Source organism: Myotis nattereri (genome assembly GCF_964212035.1).
Source record: "Myotis nattereri genome assembly, chromosome: 12".
In the NCBI taxonomy this organism is placed as follows: domain Eukaryota; kingdom Metazoa; phylum Chordata; class Mammalia; order Chiroptera; family Vespertilionidae; genus Myotis; species Myotis nattereri.
Window position 1 is genome coordinate 39,883,022 of NC_138087.1, and position 15,697 is coordinate 39,898,718.

The window sequence follows — 15,697 nt, forward strand, 5'->3', positions numbered from 1 at the left end:
GAGTGATCAGAATAAAATATGGCACTTGTCCAAGATTTATTTCTTCTCAGAACAGAGAATGAACCATCCCAAACAGGCTAGCATAAACAGTCAGTGGAAAAAGAAAACCAATGAAATTTTTTTTCTGATTGTACCCCATGAGTCCCAGTTATTCAAAATAGTAATGGGGTGGGGTCCTCTCTCCTCCTCTGGGATCCTTTAAGAAGTAGTCTGTGTGTGGCACTACTGAATTCACCTAAATATGAAAACAGCCAGCATTTCTAAGGGCAAAACTGCTGCTGAGAAATAAGAACAGCCTTTTGGATGCTTTTTAAAGATAAAAACTTGACAAAGTCTCATTGGTTACTTGTTGATGACAATGACATTTTTGGTAGTGGTGCAGAAAAGGTACCGTTGGTAGGGGAGTGCTGTTTAACAGGGTAAAATAAGACTTCCTCATTTGTGATTAAAGATCTAAGATAATGAATGCCAACTCCTTCATTACAAAGTGAGGTGCTGAATCATTCATGTAGAATAGGCAAAGCATTTGGGCTGCAACTGATTTTTAGCCCCCTGGCCTCTCATCCACCTTGAAGATTAAAAAAAAAAAATTGAAAAAAGGCCGAGAGTGTTTGGAATTTGGAGGAGTCATTTGAAGATAGTGTGCATGCTGAGTCTCACACCTGTTGTCCCCAAGGGGTAGGGGTAGGGGTAGTAAGTGTGTCCCATTCATTTCAAAGCTTTTGAGTAAGGCTTCAAGGATACTAGACAGAGGACTTGATCAGTGTTTCCTGACGTTGGAAGACTGGGTGGACTGAAATCTGATACATTCTCGATGCAGCCTGTGGCATCAGAGGGGAAAACTGATTTGGGAAGTACCTGCACTTCCTTCTGTATGGGTCAGAGGGGTATGCTTTCTGGGGATCCTGTAAGAAGCCCAAATGTCAATCATCTGAAACAATTGTTGCAAGAGAGATGCTGCCAGGGAGTAAGTCATCCTCAGCAGGAAGAAGCTGGTTACCCTCGAATGTGGAATTGGAGTGTAAGTCCTAAGTGACCTGCGTGTTTCCCATATCAGCCTCCCCGGTTATATGTCTACTGGGTTTTCTTAAATGCAGCACATATGGGAAGAGTTTATCTTGGAAGACTACAGTGAGGACTAAAAATAAATTGTTACTCAGGAAAATAAAGAATAAGCATGATATTATGAAGTGAACTTCCTGCACACACATTAGACATTTTTTATATTACCATTTGACTCAAGTGAGACTTTACTATGCAAATTAAATGGAAATGTTAGTGATTATCCTGTGGGTTTGTGCTGTGTTAATTTAGTTGTTTCACATACCAAATTGCCAATCTCCAGTTTGTGACATATATATATATATATATATATATATATATATATATATATCTCCCAAAAGACTTTTAAACATATGGAAGTGCTTTTATAAATTACCCACCCTTATGTCAGGTTATGAACATTTCTAGACCAAAGTGATCTTTTACATTAAGATGGTATAGGATTAGGTTTGCCTACATGCAACACAAACCACAAATCAACAGTGGCTGTTCACATACAGTTTTATTCTTTCATGTAAAAAGTCTGGAGGATAGCAGGCCAGGACCGGTATGGAATTTTGACAGATTAGCAGAGACCCACTTCTTCCAGCTTTCTGCTCTTCCAGCATTTGGGTAGGGCCCAAGACAGCTGCTAGAAACCTGTCATTGTGTCTGCTTTCCATGTAGCAGAAAGGGAAAACAAAACAAAACAAAACAAGAAACAGAAGAGGAACCTTTCCTGGAGGTTGTATAAATTACTTTCACTTATTCATAAGGGAGACTAGAAAAACATAGTCTGAAACACCAAGGTCCCAGCTAAAATTTTGGGTTCTATTACTGATGAAGATGGGAAGCCTAATACTGGAGGATAACATTTGCCTATGATATAGGACAGAGGGTGAGCGTGGGCTCTAGAGTCAGATGGCTTCTCTTTGCTTCTTGGCTCCACTGCTTGTTAGGTTGTAACTTTGATCAAGAGTCTAAAACTTCCCATGTCTTTATTTCCTCAGATGTAATGTGAGAGTAGGAGAGTTTTCATGAGCACGAAATGTGAAGACATTTTGAGTGGTGTCTGGCCATGTGCTATGGTTATTACCATTATCCTCATGGTTTACTCTAACTCACTAAGCTAGAGTCAGTATAGCCTCTGGAGTTCACTACTGTAGCTCCAGAACTTAGTAGAATGCGTGGCACATCATAGACATGGATGGATGAATGAATGATCCAGACTGCATGAGTTTTGAATTGTGAAATTTCTACTTTTTCAGTGGTTTACATGGGCATTACTTAATCCCTTTCAACCTTAGTTTTCCCTTAAGACGAAGGTAAACTATTCCAAGTGTTCTTCCTTTCTCCCTCCAGATTCATTCTCTACCCTTCTAACCCTGCTCTGTGCCAAGGAGGCTGACCTTTATGGATTGTGTCAATGAGCTCCCTTGCCCTCTGGCTTCCTGTTGGGATTCACCTGTAGAAGGCACTGACAGGTGTTCAGAGGTGGGAGGAGAGTTAGTTTGCTCATTTATTCCTATGGCTTCCTCCCTGCAGAGCCATGGTTTGTCTGTGGCTGTGTGCTATAGACAGAATGTTTGGGTCCCCCAAAAGTAAATGTTGAAGCCCTAGCCCCAGTGTGATGGTATTAGGAGGTGGGTCATTGTGAGCCCTCATAAATGGGATTGGTGCCATGTGAGGACATGGTGAAAAGATGGCCTTCACTGGACACTGGATCTGTTAGCGCCTTGATCTTGGACTTCAAAGCTTCCATAACTGTGAGAAATAAATTTCTGTTGTTGATAAGCCATCCAATCTATGGTATTTATAGCAGCAGCCTAAGGTGGACTAAGATACTATGTGTCTGTTCGGAAAGCCACAACTATCAACTGGCCCTTTCTTTACAACCAGGTCTTTCTGGGGTCCAGTGATTGCCCCTACCCTACGGCTCCCCACTATTGTGTCCTCATGGCACTTCAACATTGTTTGGGGGTTTTCTGAATGCTGGTCACACTTTTAAAAATACTTCTTTTATTAAACTCTCCTCAGTTCCCCATTTTATTCTACTTTTTGTTCATTTTGTTCTGTGACCATGATTGATACACGATATTAGTAGGGTGGCTTTGAGCACTTAATGAAATAATAATGCGTACAAAGTGCTTAATGTGGTGTCTGACACAGAATAAGCACTCAATAAACTTAAGCTCCACTAATGTGACTATCTTCTGCTTTCTTTTACTTCTCATTATTTCAATATATTTGTTTCATAAAATTTTCAAAGATGTTGATTGCTTTGTTGACGTGATCATTGCCAAGAATGATCAGAGCGTAACTAAGGCAAATTTTTGGGTCAAATTTAAACCTTACAAAATAATGATGGCTAGTCATCCTCCCCTGCCGCCAAAGATATGTCTTCTTTTTTGTTAAAGAATAACCTATAAAGCATAAACTATACTGTGTCCTATACCATTGACTTGTTAACTTGGGGATCTAAGAAAAGGAGTAGTTGAGCTGAGGGTATAGGAATGAGAACTTGGAAATTGGGCTAGGAGGCTGTGGTCTTAGAGAACAGGGTGAGAGAAGCTAAGGATCTGTAGAGCCATGGAATAGACTAGGGAAGTAGGACCAGAGACTGTAGTTAAAATTGCTTTGAGTTGTGGTGATTCCTAGTTGTTGCAAAGCCTTATTATATTAACCCACAGTGGACCAAAGGCATATGACTATAGCTATGATAGCAATTGAAGTCTTCAAATTTCTAATCAGTGGTTTCTCTTTTTTTATAAACAAAATCTAATGAGATTAATGTGATCTGGGGCTTCATTGAATGTGTTGGGGAACCTAGTTTTTAGGATCAGGAACAATAATGGGTTCTGGTGGTGGTGGTGAGTTCTGGTTCTCTGCTGTGAACTTCTACATTTGTGATATTCTAGAGTTTTGTATGAAACTATTCAATCCTCACTGTCTGTTTTTGTTCCCAAGATCCCCTAGATGTTACCCATGTTGCATCTGCAATTGGTTTGTGTACATCTTACAGTCTGCAGATTTTTCTCATAGTAGTAATTGCTTTCTAATTCATTGAATTATCATCTGTGATAGAAAATGGATGATGATGATGATGATGATGATGATGGTGGTGGCAATGATGATGGTGATGATGAGGATTATATCTGAAGTCCTATTCAATTTATAAAGTGATTGCTATAAATAATTCCTTCTTAGGGAAATAAAATATATTAAACTTGAGAAGGAAATGGAAAGCAAATATAATTAATATTTAGTTGAATGCAGAACTTTTCATTTCATAGAAAAAACTAATTTGATTTTTATTTTCCAACAATGTAAAGTAAGAAATTGCCATTTTTAAATGTTTATGATGAAATAGCTGCTATGAGATATCACTTATTTTTTAATGTCAACTGAGTCAACAATTAAAATCAGAGTCTACTTCAGCAAAAATATATTTTGGTAACTGATTATTTTTACAATTAATTCATTTTTCTTACATTTGGCTTCTATTTTTTTCCCCAGATTTGGATCTCAGAAACACATGAACAAATGGCACGAGTTTTTTTAAACACAGAATTGGCTCAAATAAAAAGCCGTGCTTTATTGAACGAGGAAACATGGTGCTCTGGGGTTGTTGAAAGGTACTCTTACTATTTTCCTTTGCTTACGGAACAGGGGTGCAGGAGAGGAGCTGCGTAAGTGCCGGAGAGGTCTAGTGCCACTGGCTGCACTACAGGAGCACCTGGAGCACAGGCGCACGTCTCATGCCTCCGTGCTGCCTGCCTGTGCCATTCCTTCTGTTTGGAATTCCCTTTCCTCAGTTTGCCAGTCAGCACTACTCATTCTGGGTCCAGCTAACATGTAATTTTTACATGTTTTTTTTCTGGTCAAGGATCTGAGTAGGTTTGAACCCCAGCTCCACAATTTACTTGTGAAAGTTATGTGGTGTCTGTAACCCTCAGTTTGTTCACTCTAAAATGGGAATCATAAAAGTATCTACTTCATAGAGTTTTTCTGAAGTTTAGATGAAGTAAAGTATGAAATGTGCATAGAAATATTGCCTGAGTTGCATTAAGAATTAGCTAAACTGTTATTAAACAGAATTAATTGCTTTTACCTCCTTGCCCTTTGAGCATTTTGTTCGTGTTTTGTAAACCAGTTGGACTTACATTCTAATTATTTAGATGTAGGTATGTGTCCCTGAGATAGTCAGTCTTTTGAGGGTAGGAACTGTCTTTTAGTCATATCGGTAGTCCTGCAACCTGGCACAGTACCTTTCCATGGAAGTGTGTGATATAGACTTTCTCTTACATTGTAATTATTGGACAATACAGTCGAAGTAATGACGGAATATTGATATTTTCATTTACACATTGGGACATTTTATTTTGCAAAGTGCATAAAGTTATAAACATGAGTATCCTTTAAAAATAATTATCATAAAAATTTAGCCCCAAGTTAGTTTTCTATGGCTTTGATAGTTCACAAATGCCAGTCTGACATGCTTCTAAAATTGTTATCTTGTTTCCAGGGACACTGGATTGCCTGCGACAGGCTTCGGAGCTCTCTTTACTAGACACCCACCAGATCGGCGCAAGATGTAAGTAGTCCTTAAACTGCTGCAGATTGCACAAAATGTTTCTTAGCGATTCAGGAGGTTTGTTTGCAGGGGTGAAGGTGTGAGGGGCGAACCAAAGTCAACAAAAGGCCCTTTATGTGGCAGCTTTCAGACTTCTTTCCTTTAACAAAAGGTTATTTTTCATCAATGTGCATAATGTTAATAAGTAATAGTCAACCCATCTTATTTATGGTTTCCATATTTGCAAATTCTCTTACTAAAAAATTATTTATAACCCCCAAATCAATAATTGGGGTGTTGTTGCAGTCATTCATGAACATACAGAGTGTGGTGAAAATTTTGAGCCACCTTATGCATACATTCCCAGTTTAAGCTGAGCAAGGTGAGGCTCTGCCTCTTGTTTCAGCTCTAGTACTGTATGCAAGTGTCCTTTTCAAGGTCTACTTAGTGAGTGAGTGTGTGTGTTTTTCTAATCGATGAATTTGCTGTTTGAAATGGCTCCCAAGTACTGTATGGTGCTAAAGTGCTAGCTGATATATCTAAGCACAAGAGGCTGTGATGTGGAAAGAATAAGTGTGCTAAATTAAGCTTCCTTCAGGCATGAGTTATAATGCTGTTGCCTGTGAGTCCAATGTTAATGAATCAACAATATATATTAAATAAGGTATCTTTAAACAGAAACACACATAAAACCAGTTATATATTGGTTAGTTGATGAAAATAGTATAACCAGAGACTCCTAAGACTCTAACTCCATATTTCTCCAAGGAGCAATGGTTCAGCATTTGCTAATACAGTGTTTGTAGTGACTTTATAGAACATTACTGTGAATAATGAGAATTTACTATAGAGCAAGAGACTAGCAACTTTGCCAATAAAATAAATAAAATTTGTCTTGGGGGTGGCATGACTTGTTACTACAGAAAAGAGATTCCTTTTCCACTCATCTGTTTAAAGAATACAAACTTATAATATCTGTAATGATATAGAAAGAAATGATGTGGAAATACAGATACTTCCAAGCATGACAAAATTCTAAGTATTGAATTGTGCATTATGAAGATATGAGTGTGTGTCATCGTCACCAGCTATTTAAATGTGCTTGCTTCCTTTGAAAACTGTCTGGTATTAGAACTAAGCTAATTTACTGAGTCTGCCTGAGGTGGGGAGAGTCGGGGAGTCTCACCTCATTTCACAGTCACCTATAGAAATTCTGGGCAGGTATTCTAACGCTGTGGGCTCTAACTCCGATTGCTCTGGCACAGCTGGCCTGGCCTACATCCCTCACAGCCTGTAGCACCTCTACGTGGGCTGGAAGGTCCCCAAGGAGTATCTACAGTTTGATCCATGCGGAGAATGGGCTTTGGGCTTCCATCAAGGCAATGGGCTAAAAGCATCCTGCTGGCTCCCTTCTCTTCATTGAAGTCTGGAATTTCCAGCAAAGACATGGGAAGGTATAATGAATCCAGAGGCAGACTTTGACAACTGGATCAAAACTCTGAGAAACTCACAAGAAAATAAAGGGCTAGAGCAGGAGAAGGCTAGGGGATGGGAGGAGCAGAGAAGGGAGAAGGCAAAAGATGAAGTCTCTAACTGGAGTCCTGGTCCAGTACAGGGTGGGAGCTGTGATCTCATTGGGCCAGGCTTAGACAGGATCTGAAAGAGTCTTATCTGTTGTGTTTGCAAACTTGGGTAATATGCTCAAAGTTGGGTTTTTGCATGGACTTTGATTGCTGTTTTTAGTCCACGGCAGAAAATGAGACAGCCAAGGTTCTACATAATAAAGAATTTGATGTCAACAACCTCCCTCCCTAAAGCTCTGATATCAGCATTGAGATCTATATTGCCAGCCACAGATAGCCAGTGGGACCCTGGGTTGTCTTCCCCAACTCAAGTTAGAGAAAGCAGTCTCATATACAGAAGAAGAACTGGGATGTACATCTTAAGGAGAAAGAAATGGCAGGGAAAATAAGTGTAGTTAAGCCAGCAAACTGCAGTAGAGGCACTCAACCAATATTTCAACCAACTCACAGTGAAGACACCAATATAGCCTCTCTTTTCTTGTTTTAAAATATATTATTATTGATTTAAGAGAGGAAGGGAAAGGGAGAGAGAGAGAGAGAAATATCAATGATGAGAGAGAATCATTGAATGGCTGCCTCTTGCATGCCCTACATCAGAGATCAAGCCCGCAACCCAGACATGTACCCCGACCGGTAGTTGAACCATGACCTCCTGGTTCATAGGTCAGTGTTCAAACACTGAGCAACACCGGCTGGGCTAGCCTCCGTTTTCAATGGACTGCTTATGTAGGCATCAAAAGCGGAGGCAACTGATAGTTTTGGGAGTAACACAGATGAAGTCTCAATCGAAAAGCTCATAACACACCTAAAGAACAAAATCATCATGAAGAGTGAGCTACAGGCAACCAACATGAGAGGAAACAGACCTGATGGAGCAAATGGAACAGGAATTTAAAACCAATGGAACAAAAAGCTAAAGCTTTATTATTTAGGGAAATGAAACAGCAGGAAATGTAGACAAAATAATAAAAATCAAGTTGACATTACTATCCCAACAGCAATGCTGGGTATAAGAGCGTAACATTAAAGAATTGAAGGAAAAGAATTTTGATCCCACAATTATTTCAGTGTGAGGGTCAAATAAAAATGCGGGTATAAAAGGGCTGGTTTCAAACTTGCTATCCTGCCATGAACCACTGCAGAACTGGACAAATACATCAAGTGTCGGGCAGCAACCTGTGAGGCTCTGTGCTCCTTGAGATGGGACGTGAGCATCACATTCTCCTCTGACTCACTGAGAAAAGCTTTTCTGGCTGTGGTATAGGCAGGTGAACCCAAGTGTAGAGCAGTGTTCTTGTTGAGCCTGGAGATGGGAATAGGAATTTAGAGCTTCTGATAGGACTGGAATTTGTAGGACAGGATATTGGAGAGAAGGAAACCTGCAAGGGGTTCACCTCAGATGATTGGTCAGAGCCTGGACTCTGGGTGCACTATCAAATTAGTAGCCCTAGCATTAAAAAATCAGCTAGAGCTGTCTTTGGTATACTCTGAAATTTCACAGTGATGCTGTCTCCTGTGTATTGTGTAGTAGGCTCTGGGCATATATTACCTGCCTTCAAATCCTGGGCCTTCCACTTAAAGATCTTGGGCACATTTTGTACATCAGTTTCTTTATCTGTAATATGGGAGTAATAATTATAAAGGCACCCATTTTATAGGGTTATTGTGATGATTAAATAAGTTAATGTATGTAAAACAATTAGAAGGGTAACTGATGCATGTATGGTAAGTGCTGTGCAAGTCAGCTGGGCCAGATACTTGATGAACACTTTCAGTCTAGAAACTCCTATCTATCAATTCAGGGCAATGTCCTTGATTTATTTCATTGATGATTTATACCTTCCATTTTCTCTGTTCTCTCTTTTTGGAAAGTCTTTATTGAGATATTGGATTGCTTACCCTGTTCCTTTAATTGTCTTTTCTATTTTATTTTTGTCTTTACTATCTACTTTGTTCTCTGTTTCTTCAACCCTACTATTGAGTTCAATTTTTGTTTTCTGAATCCTTCTGTTTTTATAGGATCCACTATTTGATTTTATGACCACAATATCTTCTTTTACCTATCTGGAGGTGTTATACTGATAGTTTATTTTTCTTTATTTTTTCCTCCATGCATATAGTCTCTTATTTTGTCCAAGAATGCTCTCTTGTTTCTGTTTGTATTATTTGTTTGTAGTTATATATCTCCCATGCTAGGGGTTTCCAGAAAGTGTTCGGAAATTAATCCTTAGTTTTCTCTTCATGAGATGAGGCTTTTTGGGCCTGTGAGTAAGGCTTATTGACTTGGAATTTCACTGGAGGGATCTAGGTGGGTCTTTTTCTTCTTCTTCTTTTTTTTTTTTTCATAGAAGCCCTTGTGTCAGTATTTTAGTCTTTCTGTGGGGGCTGGTCAGATTCCCCAGAGGAAGCTCTCACCCATCTGAAAGGTGAAAGGCTGGGGCCTGTGTTCCTGCAGTCAGTAGGGCAATTGGCTGGGACATCAATATTCATACTTCATTGTGTATGGTCACTGAACCGTGTTGTTGATCAAGGACTTTCTCTTTTATTCTTTCCAGTGAATAAATTTCTAGCTTTCTGCTGGCAATAACCCAGCAGTGTGGAGTGCAGTTGGGTCCTGGAGTTCTAACTGCTTCTCAGACAGCTCTCCCCCAGGCCTCCCTTGCTGCGTCAGGACTCAGCTTTCTGCTAAGTCAGAACCACTTGTCCATTTTCTCTTGAGCTTCCAAAATTTGTTACTTTTTTTTTTTAAATTAAATCTTTATTGTTCAGATTATTATATTTGTTCCTCTTTTCCCCCCCCATAACTCTCCTCCTCCCAGTTCCCACCCCACCCTCCGCCCTCACTCCCCACCCACTGTCCTCATCCATAGGTGCAGGATTTTTGTCCAGTCTCTTCCCGCATCCCCTACACCCCTTTCCCCCCCAAGAATAGTCAGTCCATTCCCTTTCTATGTCCCTGATTCTATTATAATCACCAGTTCATTCTGTTCATCAGATTATTTATTCACTTGATTCTTAGATTCACTTGTTAATAGATGCGTATTTGTTGTTCATAATTTGTATCTTTACCTTTTTCTTCTTCTTCCTCTTCTTAAAGGATACCTTTCAGCATTTCATATAATACTGGTTTGGTGGTGATGAACTCCTTTAGCTTTTCCTTATCTGTGAAGCTCTTTATCTGACCTTCAATTCTGAATGATAGCTTTGCTGGATAAAGTAATCTTGGTTATAGGTTCTTGGCATTCATCACTTTGAATATTTCTTGCCACTCCCTTCTGGCCTGCATAGTTTCTGTTGAGAAATCAGCTGACAGTCGTATGGGTATTCCCTTGTAGGTAACTGAGTTTCTTTCTCTTGCTGCTTTTAAGATTCTCTCTTTGTCTTTTGCTCTTGGCATTTTAATTATGATGTGTCTTGGTGTGGTCCTCTTTGGATTCCTTTTGTTTGGGGTTCTCTGCGCTTCCTGGACTTGTAAGTCTATTTCTTTCACCAGGTCGGGGAAGTTTTCTGTCATTATTTCTTCAAATAGGTTTTCAATATCTTGGTCTCTCTCATCTTCTGGCACCCCTATAATTCTGATGTTGGTACGCTTGAAGCTGTCCCAGAGGCTCCTTACACTATCTTCATATTTTTGGATTCTTTTTCATTTTGCTTTTCTGGTTGGGTATTTTTTGCTTCTTCGCATTTCAAATCTTTGACTTGATTCTTGTGCTCCTCTGGTCTGCTGTTGGGAGTCTGTATAGTATTCGTTATTTCAGTCAGTGTATGCTTAATTTCTAGTTGGTCCTTTATCACAACATCGAGGGTCTCATTAGATTTCTTGAGGATCTCACTATATTTATCGGCGGTCTCACCAGTCTTTTCGAGGGCCTTACTAAATTTATCGGCGGCTTCTAGACAGTTCTTGAGAGACCTTAAAAGTGTGGTTTTGAACTCTATATCCAGCATTTTGCTTTCCTCCATTTCTGTCATTTGTGTCCTGTTTCTTTGTCTCCGCATTTTTTATGCTTTCTTGGTGCACCCACTAGTGGTCTTTGTGCGCAGTCTTGTTGTAGTTAAGCCTTGATTGTTGTAGGTAACACTGGGGAGGATTTGACCTCCAGGCCAACTGGCTGTGAGAATCAGCTGTGTCTGCACTGGGAGAACTTCTGTCCTCTGGGGAGGTGCTAATCTAGCCTTTGCCTGAGGCTATCCAGCAAATGCCTCTGTGCAAGGCTTGGGCGAGGTGGGGGGGGGGGGGTCCCAGGGGATCAACAGGGCGGGCGGAGCGAGCAGTTATGGCTGCTCTCAGTCCCATCCCCAGAGGCTCTGCCTCTCAGTGTCCCAGCAACCTCTTCAAGTACCTCGGAGAGAAAGCTGCCCTCGAGTTCCGACTGATGCCAGACAGTCCTGTTTCTCCCGTTTGAGTCTGGGTCCCCAGAGACTCGCCCGAAACTGGAGCCCAGAGCCTGAGACTCCCTCCCGGAGACAACCGTGCTCTCAGCCACCAGCCCGCTCCGCACACACCTCCGCACCTTTGTATTTTACTTCCGCACCGCACCTCCTCTGAGTCTCGGTATGCTTTTCTCTTTCCTTCTAGTTGTAGAATTTCCCCCCAGCCAGCCTTCCTGTGGTTCTGGGTGATGTCCGTTCCATCTTTTAGTTGTATTTTTGAAGTGATTGTGCGAGGCAGCAATCTCCGGTGTTTACCTATGCCGCCATCTTGGTTTTTCCTAAGACCCAATATCCAAAATTTGTTACTTTTGTCTCTTTTTTTGTTTTCCCTGTTCTTGTGGATTTATTATATTTAAAAGTCTCTTTAATGTGGTTTTAGTAGATCTTTTTGAGGAAGCAAGATGCAAGGTATACATTCATTCTTTTTTCTTATCTTTTAAAATTTTTTTTTCTTTATTGATAAGGTATCACATATGTGTCCTTATCTCCTCATAAAGTCCCCCCCCCTGCACCTCCTGCTCATGCCCTCATCCCCCCTGGTGTCTGTGTCCATTTGTTATGCTTATATGCATGTATACAAGTCCTTTGGTTGATCTCTCCCCCTTACCCCCACCCTCCCCTACCTTCCCTCTGAGGTTTGATGGTCTGATTGATGCTTCTCTGTCTCTGGATCTGTTTTTGTTCATCAGTTTATGTTGTTCATTATATTCCATATATGAGTGAGATCATGTGATATTTATCTTTCTCTGCCTGACTTATTTCGCTTAGCATAATGCTCTCCAGTTTCATCTGTGCTGTGGCAAATGGTAGGAGTTCCTTCCTTTTTACAGCAGTGTAGTATTCCATTGTGTAGATGTACCACAGTTTTCTAATCCACTCATCTGCTTATGGGCACTTAGGCTGTTTCCAAGTATTAGCTATTGTAAATTGTGCTGCTATGAACATAGGGGTGCATTATATCCTTTCTGATTGGTGTCTCTAGTTTCTTGGGATATACTCCTAGAAGTAGGATCACTGGGTCAAATGGGAGTTCCATTTTTAGTTTTTTGAGAAACGCCATACTGTTCTCCACAGTGGCTTCACAGGTCTGCATTCCCACCAGCTGTGCATGAGGGTTCCTTTTTCTTTGCATCCTCACCAGCACTTGTCATTTGTTGATTTGTTGATGATAGCCATTCTGACAGGTGTGAGATGGTACCTCATTGTCGTTTTGATTTGCATCTCTCAGATGATTAGTGACTTTGAGCATGTTTTCATATGTACATTCATTCTTAACCCTGAAGTCATCAAGTCTCATCTGAAATGTCACCGCCTCCAGAGGAGCTTCCCTTCCTACCGCTACCCTCAGCCCCCATGCTAGGTCCCCTGTGGGTATGTACAGCCCTGTGTGCTTCTTTTATCAGAACGCTATCCACCTTGGTTGCAATTGATTACATTCTTGTTTGTCCTTCTTGCTCTAAAGTCAGTGCTCTGAAGGGCAAGACTGTCTCAGCTCTATCCCTAGTGTCTAACAGAGAGCCTGACCTACAACACAAGCACAGTAATTATTTCTTGGCTGAATAAATGATTTCTGATGATGAACATTAAATTATAATGGGAAAGGGTGTGGTTAATTCCTATCTTATTTGATTTAGGGCATCAAGGCCTGTAGAACCAAAAGTTGATCTCAATTCTATGCTAGTAAATACATTAGAAGACAAGGTCTCTTTGAAAATCATCTCTTATTGGCTTGAATTGCTAGAATTACTTGTTTTATTTGATTAATGAGAATTAACAAAGAAATACAATATATGAGCACCTTTAACCGCTCTCTGCTAATTTCATACGCAATTATTTCTTTCAGTTAATGTACATTAATTTTAGGGCATTCCATACAATAGAATGCTGTGGTATTTTAGAATATGCTCTTTTGAATATTAAATATTCTTTTGCTTCTTGCCAACTGTACAGCTGTGGAAGTTAAATGTCAACTTTAAAAGGCAATGAATAAGGATGAGTTTGCTCAATGGACCAAAATAATGTGCTTCAACTTATAAAAGAAAAGCTGTAATCATAATGTAAATTTAAACCTCAGGTTACCTCTTAACAACAACAAAAAATCAGAAAACAGGTATAGCTTTGTTATTAAGGAGACATCAGTCAGATGCCTTTATATTAATTTTTAATATAACATCCATTATGCTGTGATGGCATTTGACAGTTTGTTTCTTTTCTCACAACTTAACCAAGAGCCTACCTACTTAATTTAAAACCAATGTGAAGATGACACAACACCTTTCCTCCTTAAACTGGAAGCAAACATCTCAGTGAAGCATACTGAAAATCAGAATAACTAGAATGTTGGACACCACCAGACTTGTCACTTTTGACCTTAAATAGAGAAAAGGGCTCTGTGAATAAATTCCTTTCACATATGTCACAGACAGAGAAAAAAATTATAGTATAGGAGTAGTTGAGACTAAAAGTGGTATCAATGACTTAAACTTTAAAAATGAGATTTATATAGTTTGAGGCTAATTGAGCTCATCTAGAACCAGAACTATTGTTCCTCTTGAGAGTTGATTGCATTTCCATCAATGAGTTTCCAAGGAATTGGCATTGGCCAGTGATGGAAGGGGTGACAGGCAAGGAGGCTCAATGGCCTCTTAGATATCAATAGTTCTCTCTCTCTCTCTCTCCTCACACAGGGGATTGAACCCACAAACCGGCATGAGCCCGAACCAGGAATTGAACCTCAACCTCCTGATTCACAGGTCAAAGCTCAACTATTGAGCCACGCTGGCCAGGCCAACAGTGCTCGTATAGTCTCAAACTGGTACAGTTACATGTTAGGGGATCTCCAACGTACCTTGCTTTTACTACATGTATAGAGACATGAAAGGTGTAGAAAAGTAATGAGAGGCACATTTTCTTTAAGACACATAGGAAAAGGGGATAGGAACATGAATATAAGTAGGAAGCTAACTTACAAGTCATTTTTGCCCTCCTATCTTGCTCTCAAAAATCCTCAAGGAACTTTCACTTCATTTGGAAGTACTCTTTGTGAGACATGGAAAAATAACTCACTAATTATCAGAAGGCCCCTGGATATATGATTATCTAATATAAAATCATTTTACAATTTGTCCATAGAACAAGACTATTGTAGCCAATTCCTTCTAAGTAAGGTTTTCTGTGTATAATAACTGGACTGCAGCTGTGACCATTAACAAACAGCCAGGAACCAAAACAATGGGACAAAAACAATGACAACAAAAACCACATCAAGTAGATCCAAGTATAAATATAATTTTAAACTCTTATTTCTCAGAAGCTCTTATTTAAATATGCATGTAAACTGTGTGTGGTCCTGAGATAATGGTTTACAGGAGAAGTTAGTTGTTTTACAGGGAAAATCCAGTTGTGGCGTAGAGTATTTTCTAAGTGAGAAGCAGGTCCATGGGAGCCTGGGTCAGTTTGAGGGCAGCCCAGGAGTACTGACCACCTACTGGAGGATGGAAAGATATAAAAGGTAGACCTCTTATAAGGTTAGCCCAAACCAATGCGTCTTGTTATTTTTATTCAATTTCATTGCCTCCTGATGGTAGTGACATTTTAGGATAAATGTGTCATTTATCCTAAAATGTGTCATTTCCAGAATTCATCCAAACACTTATTGCGATCCGCATGCCTGGAGAAGATAGAGATTCACAGTGTTTTGGATCACTGTTTAGTGTTTTTGGATACGGTGTGGTTTTCCAGAAAGGGCATGGTATGGGAAAACAGGAGACACGACTTCTACTTCTGGACCTGCACTCAATTTGCTGTGTGACCTTGTGCTGGCTAATAACCCTCTCTGGCTTCCGTGGTTTCCATCTGGAAAATGAGGGGATTGAACCAAATGATCTGTAAAATCCTTTCCTGCTCTAAACTTTTATGATTCTAAGGAGAAAGGCATCTGAAGTCACATAAGTGGACAAGTTAAATGAGGTCAAAAAGTAGTTCAGGCAGTTAAGTTTTCATTGTTGGCATAGAGCACTTATCCATATGTGTGTGGAATGATTACTTCGCACTAGTAGTAGCAAGT

At 40.0% G+C, this 15,697-nt stretch overlaps 1 protein-coding gene across 2 annotated transcripts in view; it reads left to right on the plus strand.

Moving 5' to 3' along the window:
* CFAP95 (cilia and flagella associated protein 95) overlaps positions 1-15,697 on the plus strand; it is a gene marked incomplete at its 5' end in the record, with an annotated part of 82,036 nt that overhangs the window by 40,674 nt on the left and 25,665 nt on the right. For both annotated transcript variants that reach the window (XM_081103878.1, XM_081103879.1), the window contains 2 exons: positions 4,558-4,676; positions 5,567-5,635. In XM_081103878.1, coding sequence (XP_080960004.1) covers positions 4,585-4,676; positions 5,567-5,635 — 161 coding nt within the window. The remainder of the gene's footprint in view (positions 1-4,557; positions 4,677-5,566; positions 5,636-15,697) is intronic.